The sequence below is a fragment of the Micromesistius poutassou genome, assembly GCF_964030765.1.
Source record: "Micromesistius poutassou genome assembly, chromosome: 15".
Classification (NCBI taxonomy): domain Eukaryota; kingdom Metazoa; phylum Chordata; class Actinopteri; order Gadiformes; family Gadidae; genus Micromesistius; species Micromesistius poutassou.
In genome coordinates, this window is record NC_140285.1 from 7,013,773 (window position 1) to 7,038,772 (window position 25,000).

General features: G+C 45.2%; 1 protein-coding gene across 1 annotated transcript in view; it reads left to right on the plus strand.

Moving 5' to 3' along the window:
- Positions 1-24,051, plus strand: part of cpne5a (copine Va) — a gene marked incomplete at both ends in the record, with an annotated part of 35,832 nt that extends 11,781 nt beyond the window's left edge. The window contains 12 exons of the mRNA XM_084479805.1: positions 381-394; positions 1,625-1,666; positions 3,036-3,111; positions 5,475-5,528; positions 6,203-6,264; positions 13,563-13,609; positions 14,046-14,227; positions 15,155-15,282; positions 17,281-17,383; positions 20,602-20,659; positions 20,978-21,051; positions 23,860-24,051. Coding sequence (XP_084335931.1) covers positions 381-394; positions 1,625-1,666; positions 3,036-3,111; positions 5,475-5,528; positions 6,203-6,264; positions 13,563-13,609; positions 14,046-14,227; positions 15,155-15,282; positions 17,281-17,383; positions 20,602-20,659; positions 20,978-21,051; positions 23,860-24,051 — 1,032 coding nt within the window. The remainder of the gene's footprint in view (positions 1-380; positions 395-1,624; positions 1,667-3,035; positions 3,112-5,474; positions 5,529-6,202; positions 6,265-13,562; positions 13,610-14,045; positions 14,228-15,154; positions 15,283-17,280; positions 17,384-20,601; positions 20,660-20,977; positions 21,052-23,859) is intronic.
- Between the last annotated feature and the right edge of the window lie 949 nt (positions 24,052-25,000).

Here is a 25,000-nt window from a genome sequence, read left to right on the forward strand (position 1 = left end):
TTAGTGTGTGCATAATGAGGAACCTTGCTATAGTGTAGATTCTCTACCCAGAAATACACAAACGTACTGTATTCTAAATTGAATAATCAAACTTTGCATAACAGAGGTTTAAAAACACTTATTTTATTTTAGGTTTGGTGCTCTAGTGCCTTTCAGTACGGTGACGAGACGTGTCAAACAAACAGCATATCGAAAACACTTGGCGAAGTCGAGAACACAAGCACGAATTAACGGAAAACACAAACGTAAAAGCCACATCACAAATGCAATCACCGCAACATAACAGATGTCGACAATTAAACAGACCGATTCTAATTGACGGCGGACTATTGTTGCCTACACCTGTATCTGAAACTGCATCATGTGGTTTGTGTGGCAAGAGCATCACATTCCTGTATGATGCTGATTAACCTCGAACAAGTTGCAAATTTGCAAAGTGTTTTGGTTATGCAGTTTGTTTGACACAGCCACTGTACTTTTATTAGACTGCAGTGCAACAACAATTTCCTAACATAATATCTCTGATTCGCTTGATCTACATCTTCATTTCAAGACTGCCAATAAAGAAATGCACTTGATTTTAGTTTAATTTACTCTAATCTTAAGTTTACTTTGATACCTTTTCACATGGTATACAATATATGTCTCTCCATTTCCTCAACATTGGATGTGTATTGTTATAAGTAGCTGTGCATATTTAGAATTGCATAACACTGAGTGCAGAAAGATGGTGGCACTGATCTCCCCCTCAGAAGTAAAGAAGAGCCTTCTCTCTCCCTCCTTTGGTGAGGGATCATCTATCCATCACTTTTTGGGGGAATCTAAAATAAGATGTCTTTCTGGCCCTGCAGGGGTGGTGTCTATCTCTCAGTCAGCATAACACTCTTTTCTGCAGCTTAATGTAAAAGAGAGCATATCTTCGTGGGAACAGAAGAGAGACATATTTTGCTACTTATTACTTACTTATTACATTGCTACTTACACTGGGGTTATCATGACAATCCTCATGTTAACATGAGTACACAGTGGCTATAATCCAATCAGTTCATGGGACTCTCATGGCTTCTACATTATTGGTTTCAGTAGATCCTCAGGAAGTAGAAAATTGCTTTAAATGTCAGCTGTACATGTTCTTTTTATCTACTTTTGTGATATTTTCAAACTAACTTTTAATTGCTTCTGTAAAAGCTGATGTGGAAGTCATTTTTTTCTTTCTTTCCCCCAAAAACCCTGTGACTAGTACTCATACATGTTTTGGTACATAGAGCAACCGATAGAGGTACTGTACTGAAGCGGTGTTCAAGTGTAATTGCGCTGATTTAATGAACCCCTGTGCTAAAGTGTTGATGAATGTTAATGGCTTGTTTTCTCTGTCAGGACTAACCCACTCAGTCAGAGAGGCAACCGGCATCTTCCTGGTCAGCAGAATAAAAGTCCAATTCAAATCTGCACCTTTGCTGATTTGAATTGGACCACAGTCATTTTTTCAAAGGCTTTTCTAGGAATCTGCGTAGTGGTGAAGGTCACTTTCCCTCTGCGTGATGTCTTCTTTCACTTCTGTGATCGAATCCAAGCATACACATACAAACATAGTAATGCTTCTGCTTTCTTTGGGCTTTGGCAGGACGATCAAGGTGGAGGTGTACGACTGGGACAGGGATGGGAGGTAATTGTTTGTTGCACACACACACACACACACACACACACACACACACACACACTCACACAAAATGTTATATATTTAGAAAATTTTTCAAATTCAGACAAATACAAGTTTTATTCTAGATAACAGTGCGTACATTTGGTGATGTAAATGGAATCATATGCCCTTTTCCCGTTTACTTCTGGGGAAACAGAAGCACAACAATGTGCTACTTCGGCCAGTGGCTCATGCCAGCCACAAAGATAAAGCAGTGCTTCCCTCCATGTAGACTTTCTTCTTGTTATTTTTGAGAGTCAAGGCCATCCGCGATAGAAAAACGTAGATTTTACTATTCAAAATGGGAAAAATCCTATTTTATTGTAGAGCTGGGCGCTACACATTGATTCGCTCCCGCTCCCTCTCTAACCAACACAATGACCATGGACCGTCTTTGAACAGCCCCCCCTCTGCTTGCCCACTCTGAATCAAGACGTGAACTGGAGTAAGGACTGCTGTTGGCTTTTCCCCGCAGAGTAGACGGCTGGCCGAATTCATTAACAGAATCAATCCAGAGTTCACAAATCAGTATGAGGGATGCAGAAATACCAACAACTCTCATCAAACACAGAGCCTTAATCTCAACGTGTACCTGTCAAGTCATTTTGTAAGCACTTTCTTTTGGGTGAAAAAGTCTGCAATAGTTTCCACCGATGTACGGATATCAAAAGGCAGTTTAAGCTGTATTATATTCACGGTATGTCAAGGCAGTTTCAACTGTATTTTATGCAGTCTATGTTAAGTCATTTTTAACTGTATAACATACAGTCTGTGTTACACCCACACTGGAACTGCATTGGTCACGCAGTTCTTTAGCTTCTTTTTACTTTTGTATTGCTGGCAATGGTAGTGAAGACAACAACTCCCATCATCACGTTACTTCACGATTGTCATCAAACTATGCATTTTGTTATTGTTTTAATTGAGAGACCCCGAGCTGCAGGAACGTTATATTATATCTTTAACTACACATGCATACGCACTTTAACACTTGCTTTAACTAGCTAACACACACACACACACACACACACACACATACACACACACACACACACAGCGCCGTTTACAGTCTTGGGTGTTTACTTACAGCACGACAGAGGTTCATTCAATATACATGATGTCAAAATGTACTGCAGACTCATCATCCTTTTAACGCTCCCATTAGGGGAGAGCCATTTTCATCATCATTAAGTTCACTCTGTTTCCAAACAACAATTCATTCCCCACATCATCGCCCCAGCATGGACCGTCTGGCGTTCCTCATCGACCATCCTGCTCCACTGTGGAGGAGCACTACGGCTGCTAACTGCCCCCCTTGCTGTCTTTTGCCTTTCAGCCACGACTTCATCGGTGAATTCACCACCAGCTACAAGGAGCTGTGTCGAGGGCAGAACCAGCACAATGTCTACGAGGTGAGTGGAGAGAGAGAGAGAGAGAGAGAGAGAGGAGAGAGAGAGAGAGAGAGAGAGAGAGAGAGAGAGAGAGAGAGAGAGAGAGAGAGAGAGAGAGAGAGAGAGAGAGAGAGAGAGAGAGAGAGAGAGAGAGAGAGAGAGAGAGAGAGAGAGAGAGAGAGAGAAGCTTGTTATTTTTCAGAGCAAGCCTTAATTCTTGGCAAGAGGCAGAGGCGGAGGGGGGGCTGATGTCAAAGGGGCAGTGGTCCCTCTTGTCGTTTTTTGACCTGTTTTGGAGGCTTGATCCTGAGGGGCTCAAGATTGTTTTCGCTTTTGTAAAATTTAGAAAGCAGCCATCGCTGCTTTCTTCAATTATTTCAGACCACTCTCCTTTTCCATCTCACTTGCCTTGACATTTTTGTTTCAATTTTTATGTATTTTTCTTGTCACTTGTCACATGTTTAATCCTAACTATAACCCCACAAACATTTCAATAGCCTTGCAAAGCTTGACCACTTGAAATTGCTGCAGAAAATCTGTTTGAGCAAAAAAAGGACTGGTTGGAAAGGCCCCCTTCCTGTGCCTCTGTAGACCTACCTAGTATTGGTAATCCCTTTACATCAGTTTATTTATTTATGTATAGATTCCTTCTTTATTACAAAGATACAAAGGCAATGACAGAGAAGTAGTGTTTTCCTCCTCATTCGAGCCGCACTCCTTGCAATGCTGTTCCGGGAGAGATTGGATATTAACATTTGGGCCCCTGAGGGCCTGCTTTGGTCCCTGCTCATTAAAACACTTGCCACATCACATTACATCCCAAATTAGTCAAAGAGGTGCTAACAGTAGGGCCAACGGTTATAAGCTAGGATGAGGGAGAAATGTGGAGGTCGGGGGAGGGGGGGGAGTAAGAGCCTTGAAGAATGGAAGGGTGAGAGTGAGAGAGATGCAGAGCCAGAGAGCGAGGGAGATAGTGAGTAGTGGCATACTGAATTAGCCTTTTATTCTGCTGACCAGGCAGATGCCGGTGCATACATTAACCTTCAGAATCCAATGGACACATGACACTGACAAACGAGAGATTGAGAGTTTCTTCACAAACGCCTTTCCCTCAATATCTCTCAACCGTCACTCTCTCTTTCTTTCTCTCTCTCTCTCTCTTTCGCTCTCTCTCTCTCTCTCTCTCTCTCTCTCTCTCTCTCGCTCTCTCTCTTTCTCTTGCTCTCTCTCTCTCTCTCTCTCTCTCTCGCTCCCCCCTCTCCCTCTCTCTGTAGCTTCCCCTTACACTCCCCTCCACCCCCCCGCCCCCCTCTGTGTGACACTAGGGGGGCTAAGCTAGGAGCCTTTATACGTATTGAAGGAGACAGGAGCGCGATGCTAACAGGGTTAGGTGTAATTGAGAATGATGTGCGTGTTACCCTGACAGTAGTGAGTGATGGCCGCAATGCCGCAGAGCAAGCTCTGTGGAGAAAGGGAGAGGGGAGGGAGAGGGAGTAAAGAGGAGGGAAAGAGGAAGGAGGGAGAGAGAGGAGATTAGGGAATGAGAGAGAGTTTGGACTGTCCCCCTAGCGAGGACCGATTTTCTAGGGGAGGAAAGGCAGCTATACGGAAACACAGGTGTCCTACTGTGTAATCCAAGGAAAACATGTGTGTACATGCATATGGACACACATGGACCGACGAAGGATTCACAGATCTGGGTTACCTGGGACCCTGGTGTCTTTGCGCTCCGATCATGAATGGAATGTACCATTTCAACTCTCCATTTAATTTCCGTTTGGTTGCACGCACAATAGGGGCTATATCAATTAGATTTTCTACCTGTCTCTCGCTTTGCCTGCTCTCTCCTGTCCTCTCGTCCGTCTCTCACTCTCAATCTCGCTTTGTGTATGTGTGCGTGTGTGCGTGTGTGTGTGTGTGTGTGTGTGTGTGTGTGTGTGTGTGTGTGTGTGTGTGTGTGTGTGTGTGTGTGTGTGTGTGTGTGTGTGTTGATAAAGACACATTCTGGGGATAACCCACAGAGATAACGAGGAGCGTGGATGCTGCTATCAGACTGGGTCATATATGCATGTCTAATACACAGCCCAGCATAGACTCCCATTAAAACCTGTCGGCTGTCAAATCACAATGCAGCCCTGGAGGCATGATCAATGTTATCTTTCTCACACCTCCCACAGTTATTGGATTCAGTCCCTATAAGCTCCCCTGATCGTCCTCCCCCACCCTAACTCCCACCTCCCCAGTTTCTCCATTCTGAACAGAGTAGGCGGGATAAAGTTGCTTCTTTCTTTATGGCTTGCCTAAGGCAGGAAGCGGGGAAAAGTGTTGTGGAAGTGTACCCTTCATACTATTACGGCCGTCTGTGTGCTCTGTGTTGAAACTAGGTGATGAACGTCAAGAAGAAGATTAAGAAGAAGCGCTACATTAACTCAGGGACGGTGAGTCGGGAGATAAGTGCTTGGACAGATGTGCATCAGTCTGTGCTGGGTCCATACCATTACACCCAGCACCACCATTACCACCGATGACATTCCAACCACCGCCACCCATCCACCCTAGAGCCCAGTATGATCCGATCAAGAGTGATTCCTAGCTGGGTGATATAACCCACCACGGCCCATGGATGTTTGTGACCAAATTCAAGGTGTTATTATCGCCTCAGGACCCACCTTGGCTCTGTATTAATGGTGCATAGCTAAAACCAAAGAGCCTTCATCCGTCGAATGTACCCATCAGCCCACCACTGGATAGATCTCCTCTGTGATGACAATAACAGAGTGCTAATATGCTAGTTTATCTGTGTCAAAACTCTGGTTCTGCCTAGATTAATCACATTGTTGTTGTTGTTGTTGATGTTTTGTTGTCTGTGCCAAATGCTTAATGTATAGCGCTATATATCTTGAGTCTAGACTTACAAACTATTTAATAAAAGACACGTGGACAGGCGTTATGCCAAAAGCCTCAGGGACACACACAAACCTACGGGGACCTTTATCTCGCCGGTATATTCGTCTCCATACATGCCATGTAGGTTTGGTACAAATATGTATTCCTTGATCACCAGGATGCTGGGTAACTAACTATCACATGGTCTGTCTGGACTCTTCCCCAGGTGTCCATGCTGTCGTTCAGCGTGGAATCGGAACACACTTTCCTGGACTACATCAAGGGAGGGTGAGTGGCACCACGTCATGTGTTACCCGAGTCCTCGACGCTCCGCTACTTTCAAACTGCCATTCGCTCGCGACCAAACTGTCTGAATGTGGGGGGAGATCCTCACAGGCAACCCTGATGAATAATTCAGACGGGTTGACCGGGGAGAAACATTGTGGCAGCTATGCTGGAAAGCAAGACAGCTGCCTCGCTCCGTGTCCGATATGGCCGAGCGGGGAAAGGTACTTCTTTGGCTGCCAGCTCCCGTTCGCTCCACAGTCCTCCATGCTGCCTCTATTGGTTTTACAGAGCAGCACTAAGAACCCACCTTCCCCTCTTAGGCTATGAACCGCATTCACCAGAATGGAAGGGGTGTATGGCATGGTATTCTGAGCATGCAATGAGAGTTCTGCTTCAAAAGAGTTGCACTGCCCCCATTTCGGCCCCAGATACTAGTGTAAAGGAATATGAACGAGGATGCTTAATATGCTGGGAGTTTTAGTGCTTAATTAACGGAGGATGAACCTATCCCGTGTGGAAATGATCCTAATGGATCTGGGTCTTTACTGGTTCTTACTAATTGACTGCCTGGAAAGTGAAGGCTTCTGCTACTGTCCTAAATCCGTACTGCAGCTTCATCCCTGGTTTAACTATACAGCACACACACACACACACACACACACACAAACACGTACACACGCACGTGCGTGCCCGCCGTGTATGCGACTGTAGGAAGTTGCGGTGCCACTGACTGTCAGACTCTCAGGGGGTGGGTCTCGTCATCTAGAGGTTTGGCAGAAAAGAAAAGGAAACGGCAGAATAGAGAGAAATGGCATTCAATAAATGCCAGGGGTAGGATGTGTGGCATGTGGATTTCCTTTAGGTCTGCTGTCTCCAGGAGGCCTAGTAGAGACCTGTTTTGTCCAAGCTTTTGAAAGGTTGGTTCTGTATTGCTGTGCGTCAGTGCAATATATGTCCACACTGAATGAAAGAGTTTGTGTTGTGGTGGTGATGGTGGTGGTTGTAGACGTTCATGCCCTGAAACAAGGCAATGTTTGAGAATGTGTGTTTGACATTTACACCGCTGTGCCGCTCCAGATATGACTGCATGTTGTCATTTCTGCTTTATAGCGTAGTCCAGTCCATAGTTTGAGAGGTGTCCATATAAATAAAGACGGAGAGTGTGCTGAAGCCGGTGCTTAGCATTGTGTGTAAACCTTCTGATTGCACAGATGATGTCAAGAATACATTGTATTTAAGGAACACTGATGAGAGTAGTATTATCTATGTATGAGTATGAATATTTACCATTAACTGAATGTGCCACAGTCAGGTGGTAGGTTGGATATTTTGGCTCACTAAGCTCACTAACTCATTTCAGTTAATTTCAACTAAACTCAAATGAATCACCAGGTATTCAATATTAGACCCTTTAGCCAATAGTAGATCCTGCTACCGTTCAGTTGCCAATTAAAGTGCCCGTTCAGGAATGATATTAGTTTTCATGGCTAAGAAGCAGTGAAAATCGTAATTATGCAACTTTAATGACAGATTAACATTCAGTCTATTGCTTTGTCTTTTGTAATTGACAGGAGCCCAGGCTCCATGCACAGGCTGCTCGGGGCTGATAGAAGAAGGAAATATGCTTCAAATGTGTGGTTACGCTCACAACTGTGTGTGTGTGTGTGTGTGTGTGTGTGTCTTTCTGTGTGTGTGTGTGTGTGTGTGTGTGTGTGTGTGTGTGTGTGTACACTTGTGTGCACATGAGTGTGCCTGTGCGTGATAGTGTAAAGGGTAGGTTCAGGATGGTAGGATCATAAGTGCGTAAAATGTTACATTCAATGTCGCCGGAGAGTGTTAAAAAGAGAATATGTATTTCTCTTGACACACCCTGATGGCTCTCTCTGAGTGAATTAGATTTTCATTAATGTTAAAGTGGCAGGGGATTATAACAGAGGTCATTAAGATCTGGAAAGCCGCACATACTTCCACACATATGTGCCGTACCACAGGGATAATGCAAGATTGATTTTTTATCATGTGGCATACTGAAAATACCTTTGGAAATTAATTCTTCATTGAGTTAGCTCGGGGTAATGTTTTTATCTTCTGTCTGCGCTTCTATTGTATGGAGTCCTTATTAAGGATTAATGCTTTTCCTCACAGAATACAAACCCCTCCTGCAGTGGCTTAGCAAAAGCAATTCTCACATCCTCACTGTTCTTTTGTTTGTATCTGACATCTTAACAGGTTCTGTGTCATGATTCATTGCAGTGCAATCCCATGTAGTGCAGCAAAACTGTAGGTCCCAATAAGGAGATGTCTGTATGAATCTGGAGTACGAAGAAAATAAGCACTTGAAAAATCAAAATGTAAATATCCGTTACCAAACCCCTTCTCTGCTGCTCTCTCTCTCTTACCTCATGACTTCTGGTTTAAGTTGCTCACCTTTTTTTCCTGCTATTCTATGAAGCATGACCACATACTTCATTGGCTCAACAATACATCAAAGGAGAATCCAACAACGCTTTTGTGTGTTTTAAAAAAACAGAAAATCTGAGGTTCATGGCCAGAGCTTTAAAGAAAACACACCCCCACCTAAATAATTTGGTTTAGTGCTGAGGTCACAGAAAGCCAATACCAAACTGTTTCGCCGGCTAGCTTTGAAATTAAGATTAGCAATGAGAACTGAATTCTGACTTGTATTCATGATGTGAGTGTCTCCTCTGTGAATTGAAGAAAGAAGAAGAAAGAAATATTATTATTATTATTTATTATAATATTATTTTCGGGGACAGGATGTTTTGCTTTTTAATATTCAGTGCAAAAATTCAGTAAAACATCCAAACACAGTGAAAAAGTGTAGTAATTAATGATGTAAGTAATGATGGTCAGTGGTGAGAGGGGATCAGCAGCTACTCTCCGATAAACATTGTCGGCAGTCACAATTAATAAAAATAACCCAAAACAAGAAGTCCTAATGAAATTCTGTTAATTTGAGTGAACTTGACTATGCTACCATCGACTGAGATGCTAGTACGTGCTTTGGAGTCTATAGACTATAGACATGCAGAAGCCACTGATCCCGAGAGGGTGTGTGTGAGCGACGCTCTGTTGACCTGTTTGTTTTATAGCACTTTGCTCTAATAGACAGTGACACTGATGGGAATCCCATGGCTTCCTATCAGGTCCGTCGCTCTCGCAAGTGAGAAAGTGGTGTTAGAAAAATGGCCTGCAAATTGAGATGTTGAAGGAGGGAGGTAGCAAGATGTACAGTATAAACCATCCCTGCTCCTCAATGACATATGTACAATTCACTGTTGGTCGCTTTGGACAAAAGGCTCTGAAACAATGCTGGATAATAAGAAACAGTGAGACTGTGGGGGAATAAACTGGCTCACAGGATAGATTTCAGGAAATAGGCGGCTTTCCAAGAATACAATGCAGGTAGCAGGAGAGCCTGTGGTTCGCTGCACGTGCTGCAGGGGTGAGGGGTTGCTTCCAGAAGCCATCATTCATGAGCCCACATGTATTATACATGACAGGTTTCCCCTCACCGGGGGTCTCGGGGGAACACAGCGCCACACATGAGACCTCCACACACGAGAGCCACGAGAACGTCTCCCTTTTTTCAGTCGCGGTGATTATCTCATTTCCGCCTTGATTGACAGCTCACGTTCCATTGTGTGGAGCCGCCCCCCTAACTCTAACTAGCCACCTGTCATTTCTCCAGCAAGCCACAGTCCCAGTGCCGCACCCAGGTAATCAGTGGAGGCTTCTAGAAACGAGGGCTCCAGGCTGGTAAAGTTCTCTTTTTTGTCCGACTCGCGGTCCAACTCAATGCTGATTAATGAGCTGGGGGTCAGCGGCCCCAATGCAAGAAATGTGTCATTATTTCAAACACAATGCCGGCCCTAATTCTGGATGCAGGCAAAGTCAGACTAAGCAATCAGTGTTAATCACAAGCCAAGAAAAAAATGGAAATGAAGAAAAGAGCCGCTTTGATGTCAGATCCCCTTTCAACGCTTCATATTCGTCACTTTCACTCTCTTTCTCTTGCTCTACCTCTCTCCCCCTCTCTCTCGCTCTGGGGGGAACGCCAAATTGGGGAAAGAATAGTTGGATTGCGTTTAGTTTCTGTGGTCTCGGGGCTCATCGTCTCTGAGCTCATGAATAAAAGATGGGTCTGTAGTGTTTGCTCAGCTATTTGCAATGTCGCTTACTGCCGTCGTTGATGCATTGGAAATATTTTTACCATTGATTTCCTTTATGTAATAGGAAATATGTTAATCAGGGAAGTGACAATGACAACAGTGATGAATATGACATTAATGAGGTTTATGGATGAAAATTTATGATGAACGTTTAGTAATCATTCGTTTACCCTTGCTGGATTAATCAATAAATTGTGTCAAAGACTCTTGTGCAGTATAGCTCAACATTGTATGCGCTCCAGTTCTACCACAAACACCTCCTAGATAGAGGGCACTTCTAGGGAGTATGGTAGCAATAAAGTGTCCCACTTATTTCTGAAGCATAGGAAACATCCTAGAATTAACCCTCAATTTGATTACATTTCAGGGAAACAGTGAATGGTTCCCTGGTCTTTGTAGTTTCTCTCCTAGTACTGTGTATTGCTCAGCACAAAAATGTGCTTGTTTACCATTACTATGGAAACCAGAGGTTCTGCACTTAAGTATTGTGACTCTGCCTTTTTGTGATAGGGTAACATTTATGTTACCCTATTGTGTTATAATAATCTTCACAATGAATGGGTTTTTTCATGTCCGACAATTCATTCCCCCCATTCCCTTATTATGTGGGTTTAAGCCCTTGCTTCTCAGAACCCATCCGCGAAATTACTGAATTACTCGGTCAATTTTACACAATCTGCTGTGATACAATTCCCATTTATTTTCTTACGCTCTGAAAGATGGGTATTTATTCCATTATATTGTGATTGTGAGAGCGTATCATACAAACTGAAAAAATACCCTCTGAAATAATGTTTTCTCCATTTTTTTTCTCCATTCATCGAAAAATGAGCATGCCTCAACGTGCTAATCGACTGACCATGCAGTCTGCCTGTCCTGTCCGTCTGTCCGATGCTTCATGTCCTTCCCCCTCTAATTCAACCCAATTTCCTGTCTCTCTTCACTCTCCTGTCCATAAAGGAACCACAACTCTCAAGTCTATAAAAAAATGACTGTGACCACAATCGTTGATAGATACAGATGATGACTCCTTTTATCTGCCTTATTTTGTTTTTACCGTGATACGGTGCTATATGTGACATTCAATGTGCTTGCCTCACGATGAATGGCGAAAAGCCAGTCTAGCTGAAAGGAATGTAATATTATTCCTCAACATTTAGCTAAGTAAAATAGCTGGAAAACGCAAATAAATAAATAAATGTTATAATTGAAGTTGTTGGATTTCCTCAGACCAAAGAGTTGGTTTTGACTTAACTAGAGCCAGATAGCTGACCATGCATGGTATTGGAGATGCCCAGCTTAGGAGCTCCATGCACCCTTTGGGATAGTTGACATCCAAAAAAAAGGATTACAATTTTTATCATGGCTTCTCAGAAATGTGTGTGTGTGTGTGTGTGTGTGTGTGTGTGTGTGTGTGTGTGTGTGTGTGTGTGTGTGTGTGTGTGTGTGTGTGTGTGTGTGTGTGTGTGTGTGTGTGTGTGTGTGTGTGTGTGTGATTGTGTGGGTGTGTGTATGTGTACACTGCAATCCAGGTGAGCGTTTAAAAACAGAAAACATTCTCCAACCAGAGTAATTGCACCACTTCTCTGGCCCCACAGTCCATAGTGTATCGCCTCTGTGAGCCAAAGCTAAAATAATAACACCAACTTTGAGTCAGGCCTTCAGTGAGCGACCGAGAGAGGGACAAAGGGGGAGAGAGAGAGAATGCTAGCTCAATCCATTCAGCCCTCATTAAAGTGCAGCGCTGAAGTCTGCAGTTTGCTGTTTACTTTCTGGCAAGACTCCTCTTTTCTGCTCTCCGGCATTTCTTTTGTTTGTACACTTTCGATAACAAAACGGCCAACAAACTGAGGGATTATGTTACAGCGTATGGAAGGCGTCTATAGAGGCAGTGCGGTAGATAGGGAGAACCACATGGTGGGTGACCAGAGTGCCCCCCCCCCCTTCCCCCCTTGCCTCCTCATTTGAACGCCCACAGGCTGAAGATATCACAAGCGCCGCCGCTATGCACACGCGCAGCACGCGCGTGTGCGTAGGGCGGCAAGTGCCGGAGGGGGCACCAAAAGAGCCGCACGCTCATCATCGTATGAATTATTTAAGCGTAAGATCAAACGACCCGAAAGTCACCATTCAACCCTAATAGGTGAAAAATGGTGCCCCCCTCCTCCCTCCTCTCCCAGTGGTTTGTTGCGGCGCAACCCGACGTGTGGGCAATGCCAGAAGGCTCTGGGTGTGAAGGACGGCCACGTGAAGCGGGCTGAAGGGTACGAAATAAAACGATCAGGGGGTGTCAAGAAAGTAGAAAAAAGTAGTTTTTGGGGATAAATCGCGAGGCGTCGGAGACACGAGACCAGAGCCGAGACACTTGCATCACTGTCGTGGCCAATCCTTAAGTCTCTGTGATGGTCACGCCCCTCACCTTTGTTTTTATTTGTGGTTTCTGCCCACGATGGGAAGGTTTCCCTAAAATAATCCTCTACCCCCATTGTCTCTTTGAAGATACTTGGTCATTCGTGTCTTCCCATGTTCATGCCCTATTAAATCAAATACTGTAAAGCCACACAGTCAAGCACAGCATTGTGTGAGTGTGCAGACAGTTGAAAGATGAAAAATTGGATTGAACTGCCTCTGATTTTTATCACATGCATGGCAAGCCAGTCCTGTGTAGGAACGTTTTAACTTGAAATTGAAATTAAATTTTTATCAGTCGTATCATGAAATTATTTTTATCAGTCGTATTAATCGCTAGGACATCAAATGGAATAACTAAAAAATAGATATACCACAAAGCAACCGCACATAGGGCCCCCAAATGGCCAGCAGCAGTGTTGACATCACAGCCCTCTATCTACTGAAAATAGATGGAGGTTCTCATTCGTACCACAATCCATTAAGTTGTTACACAGGTGAAGCCCTAGTACCTATGAACTAAAACCATCTCTTCCTGGTCTAAACTTGTTTAATTGCAAGTTGCCAAGTATAGTGTACGAGTATGTCTATCCGTGTTTTCTTGTGATATGATGAAATGCCTTGTGTTTATGCTGAAAAAATAATTTCCCCACAGGGACAAAAATGAAGTATTTCTCTCTCTCTCTGTTATTTCAGGACTCAAATTCACTTCACCGTGGCCATCGATTTCACTGCTTCAAACGGTGAGTGCCTTCCACATCATCAAAGCCACATTCTCATCTTATTCCTGACTTAACTTGGGACCCCTAGTTTAAGTGGACACTTAATCACATTCACTGTGCCACACTTTATCGACGTGCAAATGAAACGCTCTCATTTAAAAAATGTGAATGGCTGAATGAATACCTATCCAGGACTCAATGATAAAAGTCACAGGTGAATTGGTTCCCGAAGTAATCCATAAATCGCAAACGACCTCCGTCAAACTCGCAACGGTCACAGTATGTCCCTGTGATGTAGTCCATCCCAGTTCCAAACCGTGTAATTGGTACCACCATCGCAGCTCACCCCACGCGGTTTAATGGGCCGTTGACCTATGTTCAAGTCTTGGTCCCATCAAAGGTGGGCGTGGCGTGGTCTTAACTGCCTTCTGCCTGGCTGCCCCCGTTGTCCTCACAGGTAACCCCTCTCAGTCCACCTCGCTCCACTACATGAACCCCTACCAGATGAACGCCTACGCCATGGCCCTGAAGGCTGTGGGGGAGATCATCCAGGACTATGACAGTGATAAGATGTTCCCGGCACTGGGCTTTGGAGCCAAGCTGCCCCCCGACGGCAGGGTGTCCCACGAATTCCCCCTGGTGAGTGTTGCTGTGGGCGGGGGGTCCCTCTCTGAGAGAAACCCAGGGCTTGTTTTAGGTGTATTCACAGTTGGATCAAACCAACATGCAAAGAGGGTATATGATGGATGAAATGATGACCTGGTTGATATTGTATATTAATATATGACCTGGTTGTATATTCATATATTTAATAGAATTGATCATATATTTGATATCCCATGTATATGATATATTTCATGATATGTTTTTGGATTCTATTGTATTTCTCTACATTTATGATATTTTTATATTTTTTATGAATGTATAAAAGAGGAATTGGACCCTATCCCTTACCAAAGGGTGGAAATATAGGTTGACTGCCATAGGTCAATGTCGATGATCCCCAAAGGGTCCCGGCTCTGTGTCCATGATTTCCACCTGCACACAAAACAACCGATAGAAAATTAAACCTGTGTCCCAGTTTGGCACATCGTCGTCTGCAACCACATCTGACTACTTAGGCGTATATTACGGGAAGTTTTGTGTTTAATACTAGCTGCGTAACTACACTTGCATAACTTGTAGAGTGAATTCAATTTGGCTTTTATAGTGCAAATTAGCCTTGTAAGCCTGGAGCCTCAAATCAATTTGCCGTCTCAGGCAGCGAACGCGATGCAGCTGCTGCTTCGTGCACCTTAATGAGGAAGCTATATGCTTTGACTTCCTCCTGGTTTTCATTATAGTTGACACCACCTTCAAGGCCCTTCTTATGCAAGAAATGAATCCCGGCACCTCTTATCCCCACTGTAGTTTTTAGGTCACGTTCCCGTACTGTAGCTTAGCCTAAGACTAAAGTTTGAATGCGTCGAGAGCTATAATTCTCCTACAGCTTTGGATCAGAGAATGTTAACGCCGCCTTCATTTCGGTGTTGAGGGACTGACGTTTGGCTGGCTGACTTCCTCCAGAACGGCAACATTGAGAACCCCTACTGCAACGGCATGGAGGGCATCCTAGAAGCGTACCACCAGAGCCTTAAGACTGTTCAGCTGTACGGCCCCACCAACTTTGCTCCCATTGTCAACCATGTCGCCAGGTATTTCCACACACACACACACACACACACACACACACACACACACACACACACACACACTCACTCACTCACTCACTCACTCACTCACTCACTCACTCACTCACTCACTCACACAGACCACCACAGCCACATGAACAGCTTTGATGGGCCTTAAATGTTGTTGTCTGTTGCTGTAACGTTATGACGAATGTATGTATTTTTATTTTAATTGTGGGTCCTCTCTTGTTGTCCTGTTTTTGATGTCCTGTCCTGATGCCCTGTCTTTGATGTTTGTAAATAGAGCTGGGTGGATGCAAGACAAATTTCAGACTTGCTAATAACAATAAAGTATTATCGTATCGTATCGTACACATCCACACATGGATCAGCTCACAATATCCTCAATAGTTTGATTGAAGGTGAATATGACCGCATCCCTCAACATGCAGACAGGTGGCGGGGGTGGACAGTGACTGATGGCCACGTCGTCAATCCACAGCCAAACTAATGAGGAGAATCAACAATGAGCTGCCCAGGAAGAGATTAAAAGAAACGGCAATCTGTCGTCTTTAGATGCCAGGTATTACCAGGTAGCGGGTGCGGCATGCAGTATTTACACCCGGGGAAGGTGTGACAAATCAGTGTGACAAAAGGGGGTTGGGATCCGATTGAGTTCTTTTTGTTTCACCTCAGGGATCCACACACAGGTTTTGTTGTTGTGTTGAGTTCTTCAGAAGATATCTGCCCGCACCACCCCCATAAGTCCTGAAGTCATTAGGGGGAGTGGAACGTAGAGTCGTTTGTGCCGCTGCAGACTGTGCTTTCCCTTCAAATGAGGGCGACTCACTAAATGGCAGCCGTCAGGGGAGGCTCCTGCTCTGCTAGATACATCACGGCTAATTTCACCCGCACGCCAACGAAATAGGTTTACTGTGCTCTGTGCATCGGGAAAAAGATGTCTCTCGCCTGGATGGATGAGCGGGGCTGCATAATACTGAGCAGTTGGAGGGTTTATTACAGTTACTCATTAATGAACATGATGCATAGAAACAGCGTCGCAGTTAAATCACTTCTCATTATTTGGACTCTGCTGTAGAATAATAATAATATACTGGACGAAATCATGGACCATCCTATTCCATAATGGGAGACTGCAGTGTAAAACACACACAGTGCTGTGCAAGAGCTGCCTGTACCAGCACAACTCCTGCTCTACTCTGGGGGCTGCTTCGCTGCAATGCATTTTAAGCGCATACCCGTCCTGATAACTTTGACATTTCCTTTGGTGTGGCGTGACAAGGACTCAGACACTTAATGTAGCATCATCCCAGCCGCTGTAATCCAGGACCCCCCCCCCCACACACACACTCCGGTATCGCCCACAGTGCCGACCACAATGCGGCGCTTGGGTTCAAACGATGACTCCGAGCCTGGGGGAACACAAACACTTAAAGAGCGAGCAAAGGCCGATACCACCTGGCTGTCATCGCCCTGAGCCATCATGTGCTGTTTGGTTTTTATTTCTGCTGCTCTTTTTCCACTCGCCGGTCGGGTGCGCCCGATTGCGAGGCAATCAATAATTCTCTAAAAGAATACGAGTGCGCTTCTATAAACACTTTGGTTAAATTATTCATGGTGAGGCTGGGATGAGAAATATCATCTAGGCCACACTGACTGTGGAGTCTCTGATGAATTTCATAATAGTGTCTGGATAGGCCTTAGAGACCCAGCGGTAATGTTAAGTGTACTTCTTTACATATCTCGCAGGTTCTAGATCTGCATAATACAAAAAAACAACTTCCGACCATCCTCAAAACAGATGGTTTTTTTAATGCCTGGTTTCTGTAATCCCAACACAGCATCCGCTGGCAATGTCCCAACCCCTTCTTTTTATGGGTCCACTTTCTTCTTTTTTATACCTATAGATAGCTGTGTACCATATGGCTGACTTGGTTTATGTTTTAATGAGGCTCTGCTCTGCATGCGTTGCGCGGATTGAGTGTTGTGTATGTGCTGCAGGTATGCAGCTGCTGTACAGGACGGCTCCCAGTACTTTGTCCTGCTCATCATCACAGATGGTGTCATATCCGACATGGCTCAGACCAAGGAAGCCATTGTGAATGTAAGTTTCACTCTCACTGTTACTGGAATGGACCTGTTCTCGGTCATATCCTCTCTCACTCTCTCTATCTCTGTTCCTGACCCTCTCTCTCTCCCTCTGTCTACCGAGCTTCGAGCACCCTCCCTCTCCCTGTTTCACTCTCTCTCTCTCTCTCTCTCTCTCCTCCCCCATTTTCACACTTTCTCTCTCTCTCTCGCTCTCTCACCCCCTCTCCTACTTTCTCCTGCTCTCTCCCACTTATTCCATCTCTCTCTCTTCTCTATCCCTCAATCTCTCGCTCACTCTCACCCTGTCTCTCCCTCCTCTCCCTCTCTCCCCCCCTCTCTCTTCCTCCCTAACTGTCCCTCACTCCCTCCCTCCTTGTCTCTCTTCCCTGGCTCCCTCTCTTTACCTCTCTCTCCCTCCCTCCTTGTCTCTCTCCCCTCGCTCTCTCTCTCTCCCTCCCTCCTGATCTCTCTCCCCTCACTCTCTCTCTCTCCCCTCCTGGTCTCTCTCCCCTCACTCTCTCTCTCTCCCTCCCTCCTGGTCTCTCTCCCCTTGCTCCCTCTCTCTACCACCCCCCCGTCACTCCCTCTCTCTCCCTCCCTCCTTGTGTCTCTCCCCCCTGGCTCCCTCTCTCTCCCTCCCTCCTTGTCTCTCCCCCTGGCTCCCTCTCTCTCCCTCCCTCCTTGTCTCTCTCCCCTGGCTCCCTCTCTCTACCTCCCCCCTTGTGTCTCTCCCCCTGGCTCCCTCTCTCTCCCTCCCTCCTTGTCTCTCTCCCCTGGCTCCCTCTCTCTCCCTCCCTCCTTGTCTATCTCCCCTGGCTCCCTCTCTCCCTCCCCCCTTGTGTCTCTCCCCCCTGGCTCCCTCTCTCTCCCTTCCCCCTTGTCTCTCTCCCCCCTGTTGCTCCCTCGCTCTCCCTCCCCCCTTGTGTCTCTCGCCCCTGGCTCCCTCTCTCTCCCTCCCCCCTTGTGTCTCTCCCCCCTGGCTCCCTCTCTCTCCCTCCCCCCTTGTGTCTCTCCCCCCTGGCTCCCTGTCTGTAGCGCTGTCTTCCCCCTGAGTTGAGGCTTAGTTCTACTATCCATCCCTTCGGTCTAAATCATGTTGACTCTTTCTTTTCTGGATCAGAGGGGTTTGTAAGTTGATGTAATATTTTTATCTCCCTCCACTCCCCTCACCCGGTACTCTATCTGTCATGTTTTTCATATCTTTTCTTGCTCATACAGAATGGTATTCAATCACAGATTAACTGGCTTCCTTTCAGGATCCGGGGTAATAGCACTGTCGGAGCCAACTGTTTGCACTTAACTTATATTCTCCATAATTTTTCTATCTATACCTCATTTTTCTTTATTTTTTATTCTCTCCATCATTTTTCTATACCTCATTTCCCCCCAACAAATATACTCTCCATCATTTTTCTATACCTCCTTTTTTCCCGAAAATATATTCTCTCCATCATTTTTCTATGCCTCCTTTTTCTCGATTTTTTCTTTACGCATTCCTTCAATCCAACCAGGATGTGCATGTGTGCCTCTTGTGTGTGCGTGTATGCGGGCGACAACAGACGGAGGCTCAACTCGTCGAGAGAGACCCTCCCCCCCCACCCAGCAGACTGGGTTTAAAGGGAATTTGCGACTGTTAGTCAAATCATTAGAACAGCCACACCTTCCTTTTAAGATCTTGTCTGCTGCTGTAAGCTGCCCCACCCCCACCGGTATCCACCTCCGTCTTAACACCGTCACGTACCGCTGGACGCTCGGGACTTTGGAGGAAGTCAACACGATGTGAGGTGCACGCCGGCACTCTGGGAATGCTGTGCCATCTGCCGTCTGCAGTGTTTTTGTGTACTGCGATGTGTGCGTCTTGTGACACCGTGGGGGACATGCTTTGTGTTTACTATGTCGTCTGATACATGTAACACACCACTGGGTTTTCTCTGTGATGAGTGAGCATAACAGGGGGATGTGTTGGGGGATGAGAACCCCTGCTCCCACTCCCTACTCAGATGTTGCTGCGTGTTCATTTCCCCGGTCCCTTCTCTAGGTCTTGCCTTCCTCTGTTCCCACTGACCTGAGGTTAATTCATTTTGCCGGTTTCCAAGATGGTTCCTCTTATGACATACATAAATGTTCTACTGTGCTTCCAAAACCGTGCCACGTATCAAATGCCAGCAACCCCTTGGTGAAAAGCAGTGTAAATATTTTAGGTTTCGGGGGGTGAGCTATGGTTGTGGCAGCTGCAGGTAGCGGCTGGATGTTTCCTGCATGAGGGCGGAGGGGTATTGGGCTGAGAGAGGGCCCCGGTGTCTTCTCCCTGGGGTTACTCTGGGGCTACAGCAAAAGGGATAAATGGTGTAGGATGAATTATGTAGCCCTGCTGCAGCACACAGGCTGGTGTGGTGATCACACGCTATGAGCGAGGAGCCTTTGGCACGGAGGAGGATATGACATCTAGTCAATGGAATTATAGTGGAATGGATGAATAGATGAATGGATGGATGATCATATGTATGGTTGTATGGACGAATGGATTTATGGATGAATGGATGGATGGATGGATGGATGTATGTATAAATTAACATTTGAACCGATGGATGGATGGATGGACGTATGAACAGATGGATGAATGGATGGATGAATAGATGCACGTATGAACGTATAGATGGATGTATCGATGTATCGATGTATGGCTGCATGAATAGAGAGTAAGACAGAAGAAAGAGAGGGAGCGATGTAGAGCGAAGGGAAGAGGCAGCGAGATACAGCATGTGTGGTCCTCGTAGTGTACTTCTGTTATCCATGGCAGGCCTCTCCCCTCGGGAGACTTCCTGGAACGATGACCTACTTTCATCTCTTACAAATGTATTTCCACCACAAGCATATGTCATTCATTGCAACTTGTAACCCCTACCACTTCCGCTCCAGACCAGCAACCAACCCACACTGTGCAATAATATGTCACGCAAAGTATTAATATGGCAGGCTGGCATTTCTCCCAGATGGATTTGGTCGGTTTGTCAATCTGAATGTTAAGTGGTTCCTCAATATATGACACACTTGGATGTTGACCTTCGTGTTAATAGGCTTCATAATTAATATAAATAATGTCAGATGACCTCTTGCATGATGTGCTATTATCGACTTTATCAAGCCCTCCATGTCGTTACTGGTGCCATGGAATGAACGTCTCTGGATGGTCACCTGTGGCTTGCCCTCTTGTCCTCTCCTCCCTGACAGGCAGCTAAGCTCCCCATGTCTATCATCATTGTCGGAGTAGGACAAGCAGAGTTTGATGGTGAGATGCCTTTCTCTATGAGCTGTCAGTAGCGGATTTTAAGATAGAGCCTGTTGGGAATGTTTTGTTGACAAGGTATCACAGTCTGTAGATTTGCCTCGTATTAAAGAGAAGCAAGTGAACGGTTGTCGTACACCATTCAAATATTATCAGCAAATAAAATCGCCTATGAGGCAGGTTTATGTGGTATGCTTGTCCTCACTGGCTATAATACTACAGATAATTACTCTACGGTGCAATTCCCTGAAAGGGAAGATCCTCCTTTTGCACGCTACAGGACTGCTAAGAGACTTAGTGAATGGGTGCTTCTCTCCGCAGCCATGGTGGAGCTGGATGGTGATGACATCAGGATCTCCTCCCGGGGAAAGCTAGCAGAGAGAGACATTGTGCAGGTGAGATATGCTGCAGTTATTCTTGCGATATATATCTGTGTTATGTCTGGGACATGTTTAAGATTCTCATTAAAGAGTCACTCTTCTAGAGTTTTGTTTGTGCATCGATGAATTAAGTTATCGACTTGGCCAATTTGACGTTTTTCTTGATCCTGATATTAATCTTGATTGTGATTTTGAATGAGAGACTAAAGGTGAAAGTATACTACTCCGTATCCCTAATCCGTAATCCGACTCCATAAATACGGAGACCCCTCGAGAATTTGCAGTTCTCCGTCGGGATGTCGGATACGCAATGCAATTTGCTGCCCGATCGATCTTATATGCTGACTACTAACCATGTAAATAGTGTTGAAAATAAACTTCAAAAACTTTTCAAATCTTATTTGGTGTTTTATTAGTCCTTAATGTGCAAAGTAAACAATATACAAAGTATATAAGGTGCAAAGTCAAACTGGGAAAAGTGATTCCGGAAATGATTCTCCGGGCTGTGAGGACCAATCACAGCCCTTGCCGTCTCTGTCCGTCTCCTTTGCCTCGACGGATAAAAAATATTGGATGCGCATGTAGAGCTACGGAGAGGGTCTCCGACAGGCTCTCCGTCGATGGAGAGGGCTCTGTGTCTACATACAGCACTTTACGGAGTAGTATAAATCCATCTTAAGGGCTCTATCTTGCACCCAGCGCAATTGACTTTCTACACCGACTCATGTATCCTTGCTAGTTTGCACCCAGCACAAAGCTGATTTTCCCCCGCAGCAAACTCACGCCACTACACCTGCGCCTGGAGAGGCATGTCGGCGAAAAGCAGAGGCGTGTTCCGGCGCAAATGATACTTGGTGCTATTTTACCGATCTAAAAGTTGTGCCACTGCAATTGCGCCACTGACCGAAAAATACCTGGTCTAAATGCACCAGCGGATAGCGCAGTTGGTGTTGCTTTTTTGAGTGCCATTGTAGGTCGGAACTGCAACATAAGCTTACACACACGTAGGCTATACACACCACGAACATGCAAACGATTAGCCTAATTGAAATATTATGATTGTTTTCATCATAATATTGTTCATATGTGTGAAAATGCATAGAAATAGCATGTGGATTGTGGAAACTTTTTTTTCCATAGGGGCTGCATGAATGAACACTGTAGTAGGCTATGCCATGCGTTAAAATAATAATAATAATAATAACAATAATAAACTTCAGCAAAGTATATCCCAGCCTTCCAAAACAAAATCTTGTTTTAGGGTAAATGGTTGGTTAAATGATTTGAGAAAGAACAGCTGAGAAAGCGATAAGAAGTTGTACTTTTAAATCAATGCATCTGCAAACACCGTACAGCAAACACATATTTGCTTGACACAGACATCGTGTACAGGCCCATAACTTTTAGGATTGATGAGTATTTGATCGTGAGAAAACATAGTTTTACTGAGAGTAAGAGTTTAAAAGTGAATGAAATGAATGATGCGAGTGATGCTTGGCGCACGTGTGTGTGCACCCATTTGTTTAAACACACGCAAAATAAACACGCCTAATACAGTACATGGCGCTGTATATTAACGGGGGGACACATGCATATTATGAAGACAAGTCGATAATGATAATGTATCATCATTACTGGTAACAAACAATGTTTGTTAATGTATTGCCGCATATCATTAAATATAGACCCACAGTTGCGGCCACAGGACGTGTCCACGTATCTTATATGTGTTCTCTTTGCCGAAATTGAGATGACGACTCAGTGTTTCTGAAGTTGATGAAGAAAACGCTATTCTATTTGTGAATGAGGCCTATCATTTGGCCATAAACTGAGCCACTTTGAAATTCATGCATCTGTCTCAGCGGAGACTGCAAATGCGCTATCAAAATATCAACTCGTCAAGTTCAAATGCACTGGCTCTTAAAGGGGATGGGAGATGGAACTCTCATTGGTTTATTGCACGTTACGCCCAAAACACACCTACAGGTTTCAGACCAACCCATTTATCTGCAGTTAAAATACCAACAGTCAGAGATCCGCCCACAAAGCTATGCGTTTCATACTTGTGTTTCAGACCGTTAAAATAGGGCCCTATGACTTACTTACTTACTTTGTAGTTCCACTTTGGAAAACAGCTATGTCTACATTACAGTTGGTGAAAGACACCAATGAATAAAAACAATTTCTGATTTAGATTCATAACAAGATTAACCTCTCATGGCCCGTGGCCAATTATGTAAATTAAGCCTGGGATTAGGTTGTGGGTGTATTTGCAAGTTAAATATTCATAAGTCTTTGCCTTCTCAATTCGTCTTCATTTGAAGAGAACGTCATTAAGCCAAACTCAAGTCGTTTATCAACCTTCCTTCATCCAAGACACTATTTATCTTGATCAAAAAGTACTGCAAGATAGAGTGTGATACACATCCAATCTGAGATACTGCTGTACTAGCCTTGACCAAGAAGTTGAAAGTCATTGTCACTGTTTCCACCGTGACAATGACTTAGAAAAGACTATGTTAAAGAGAGACTCCTACCTGACTGCAGCCAGGTGACAGTCTAGTGGACTATGTTAAAGAGAGACTCCTACCTGACTGCAGCCAGGTGACAGTCTAGTGGACTATGTTAAAGTGAGACACGGTGTAGCCCTGCTGTGTCCGGGGCTTATTCTCAAACTCCTCCAGGGTAACCCGCTCGGTGTGGGTGTAGATACCCAGTGTAGGCTCCCATCGCTACCATTGAGGGCCTCTCCTCCAGTAAGACCACCAATGGCTGTGTGTGTGTGTGTGCTGTCCCCCCCCCCCCCCCCCCACACACCCCCAGTTCGTGCCCTTCAGAGACTACATGGACCGCACAGGGAACCACGTGCTGAGCATGGCACGGCTGGCCAAGGACGTGCTGGCCGAGATCCCCGACCAGCTCATCCTGTACATGAAGAGCCGGGGGATCAAGCCCTGCTCCCACCCACCAGCCTACTCCCCGGATCACGACCACGCCCAGACCACCCCCATCTGAAGCCCCGCCCACCCCCACCGCCCGGGAGATTGGTCGGGGAGAAGCATCCTCCTTCTCCTCCTCCTCTTCCTCCTCCTCCAAACCCCCATGGAACAACTCCTCTGCTGCGGCAGTACCAGGAGGTGCTTTAAGTTACCCCCTCCCCCCCCCCCCCCCCCCCCTCCCCTTCACGTCCTCCCCCTCTTAGTAAATATTAATCAACATCCGGTCTGACGTACGATGATGGGACTCCTCGAGCATTTGGAGGCGGGCTGTTATCGCTGGAGATTAAAAATAAAACGCTGATGATGGAGATGTTTCCTTTTTTAAATATAAGCCCCAGGAGGCAAGCGCCGAGGCCAGTGGGCGTAGGGGGGGGGGGGGGGGGGGGGGGGGGGGGGGGAGCAGGGGGGGTTTCAGAGGTCTTTTAGTTGTTTGCTGTCAAACCTGTCAAACGTGGTGATTTAATGGATATCAGCCAAACCCCTTTAGAGCGTGCCTCTTTGAGGCCCTAAATGTGTTAGAATGTGCCAGTGTGTATCATGTTTGTGAAGATGATACCTAGCGGAAGTGCTGTGTGTTGAACTAAGACAGGCGGTGTTTGCCAATTTATTTCTTGGGGGAATTGGCAGGGGGGTCCTGGATCTGGGGACGGGGATATTGTCATATTGTCATAATTTGTCCTTGTCATTTTTTCCATCTCTTATCTTCCAGTTATGAAAAAAAAAGCCCTCCCATATTTTGTTTGGTTAACACTGTAATATAAAGCATGTGATAAGCCTATTGAGTGTTTCATTTAGGAAGCATTGTTTTTAAACTGCAGTTTTCATGTGTAGGACCTGCTATATATGCTAAAACCATGTTCATTTCCTGGCATTATGTCCTATCTGACTGTATTTCTACAATTTATACAAATGGAATGCACTAAATGCTGTCCAGGCCGAAAGCACAAAAGGTCAACATATTCATA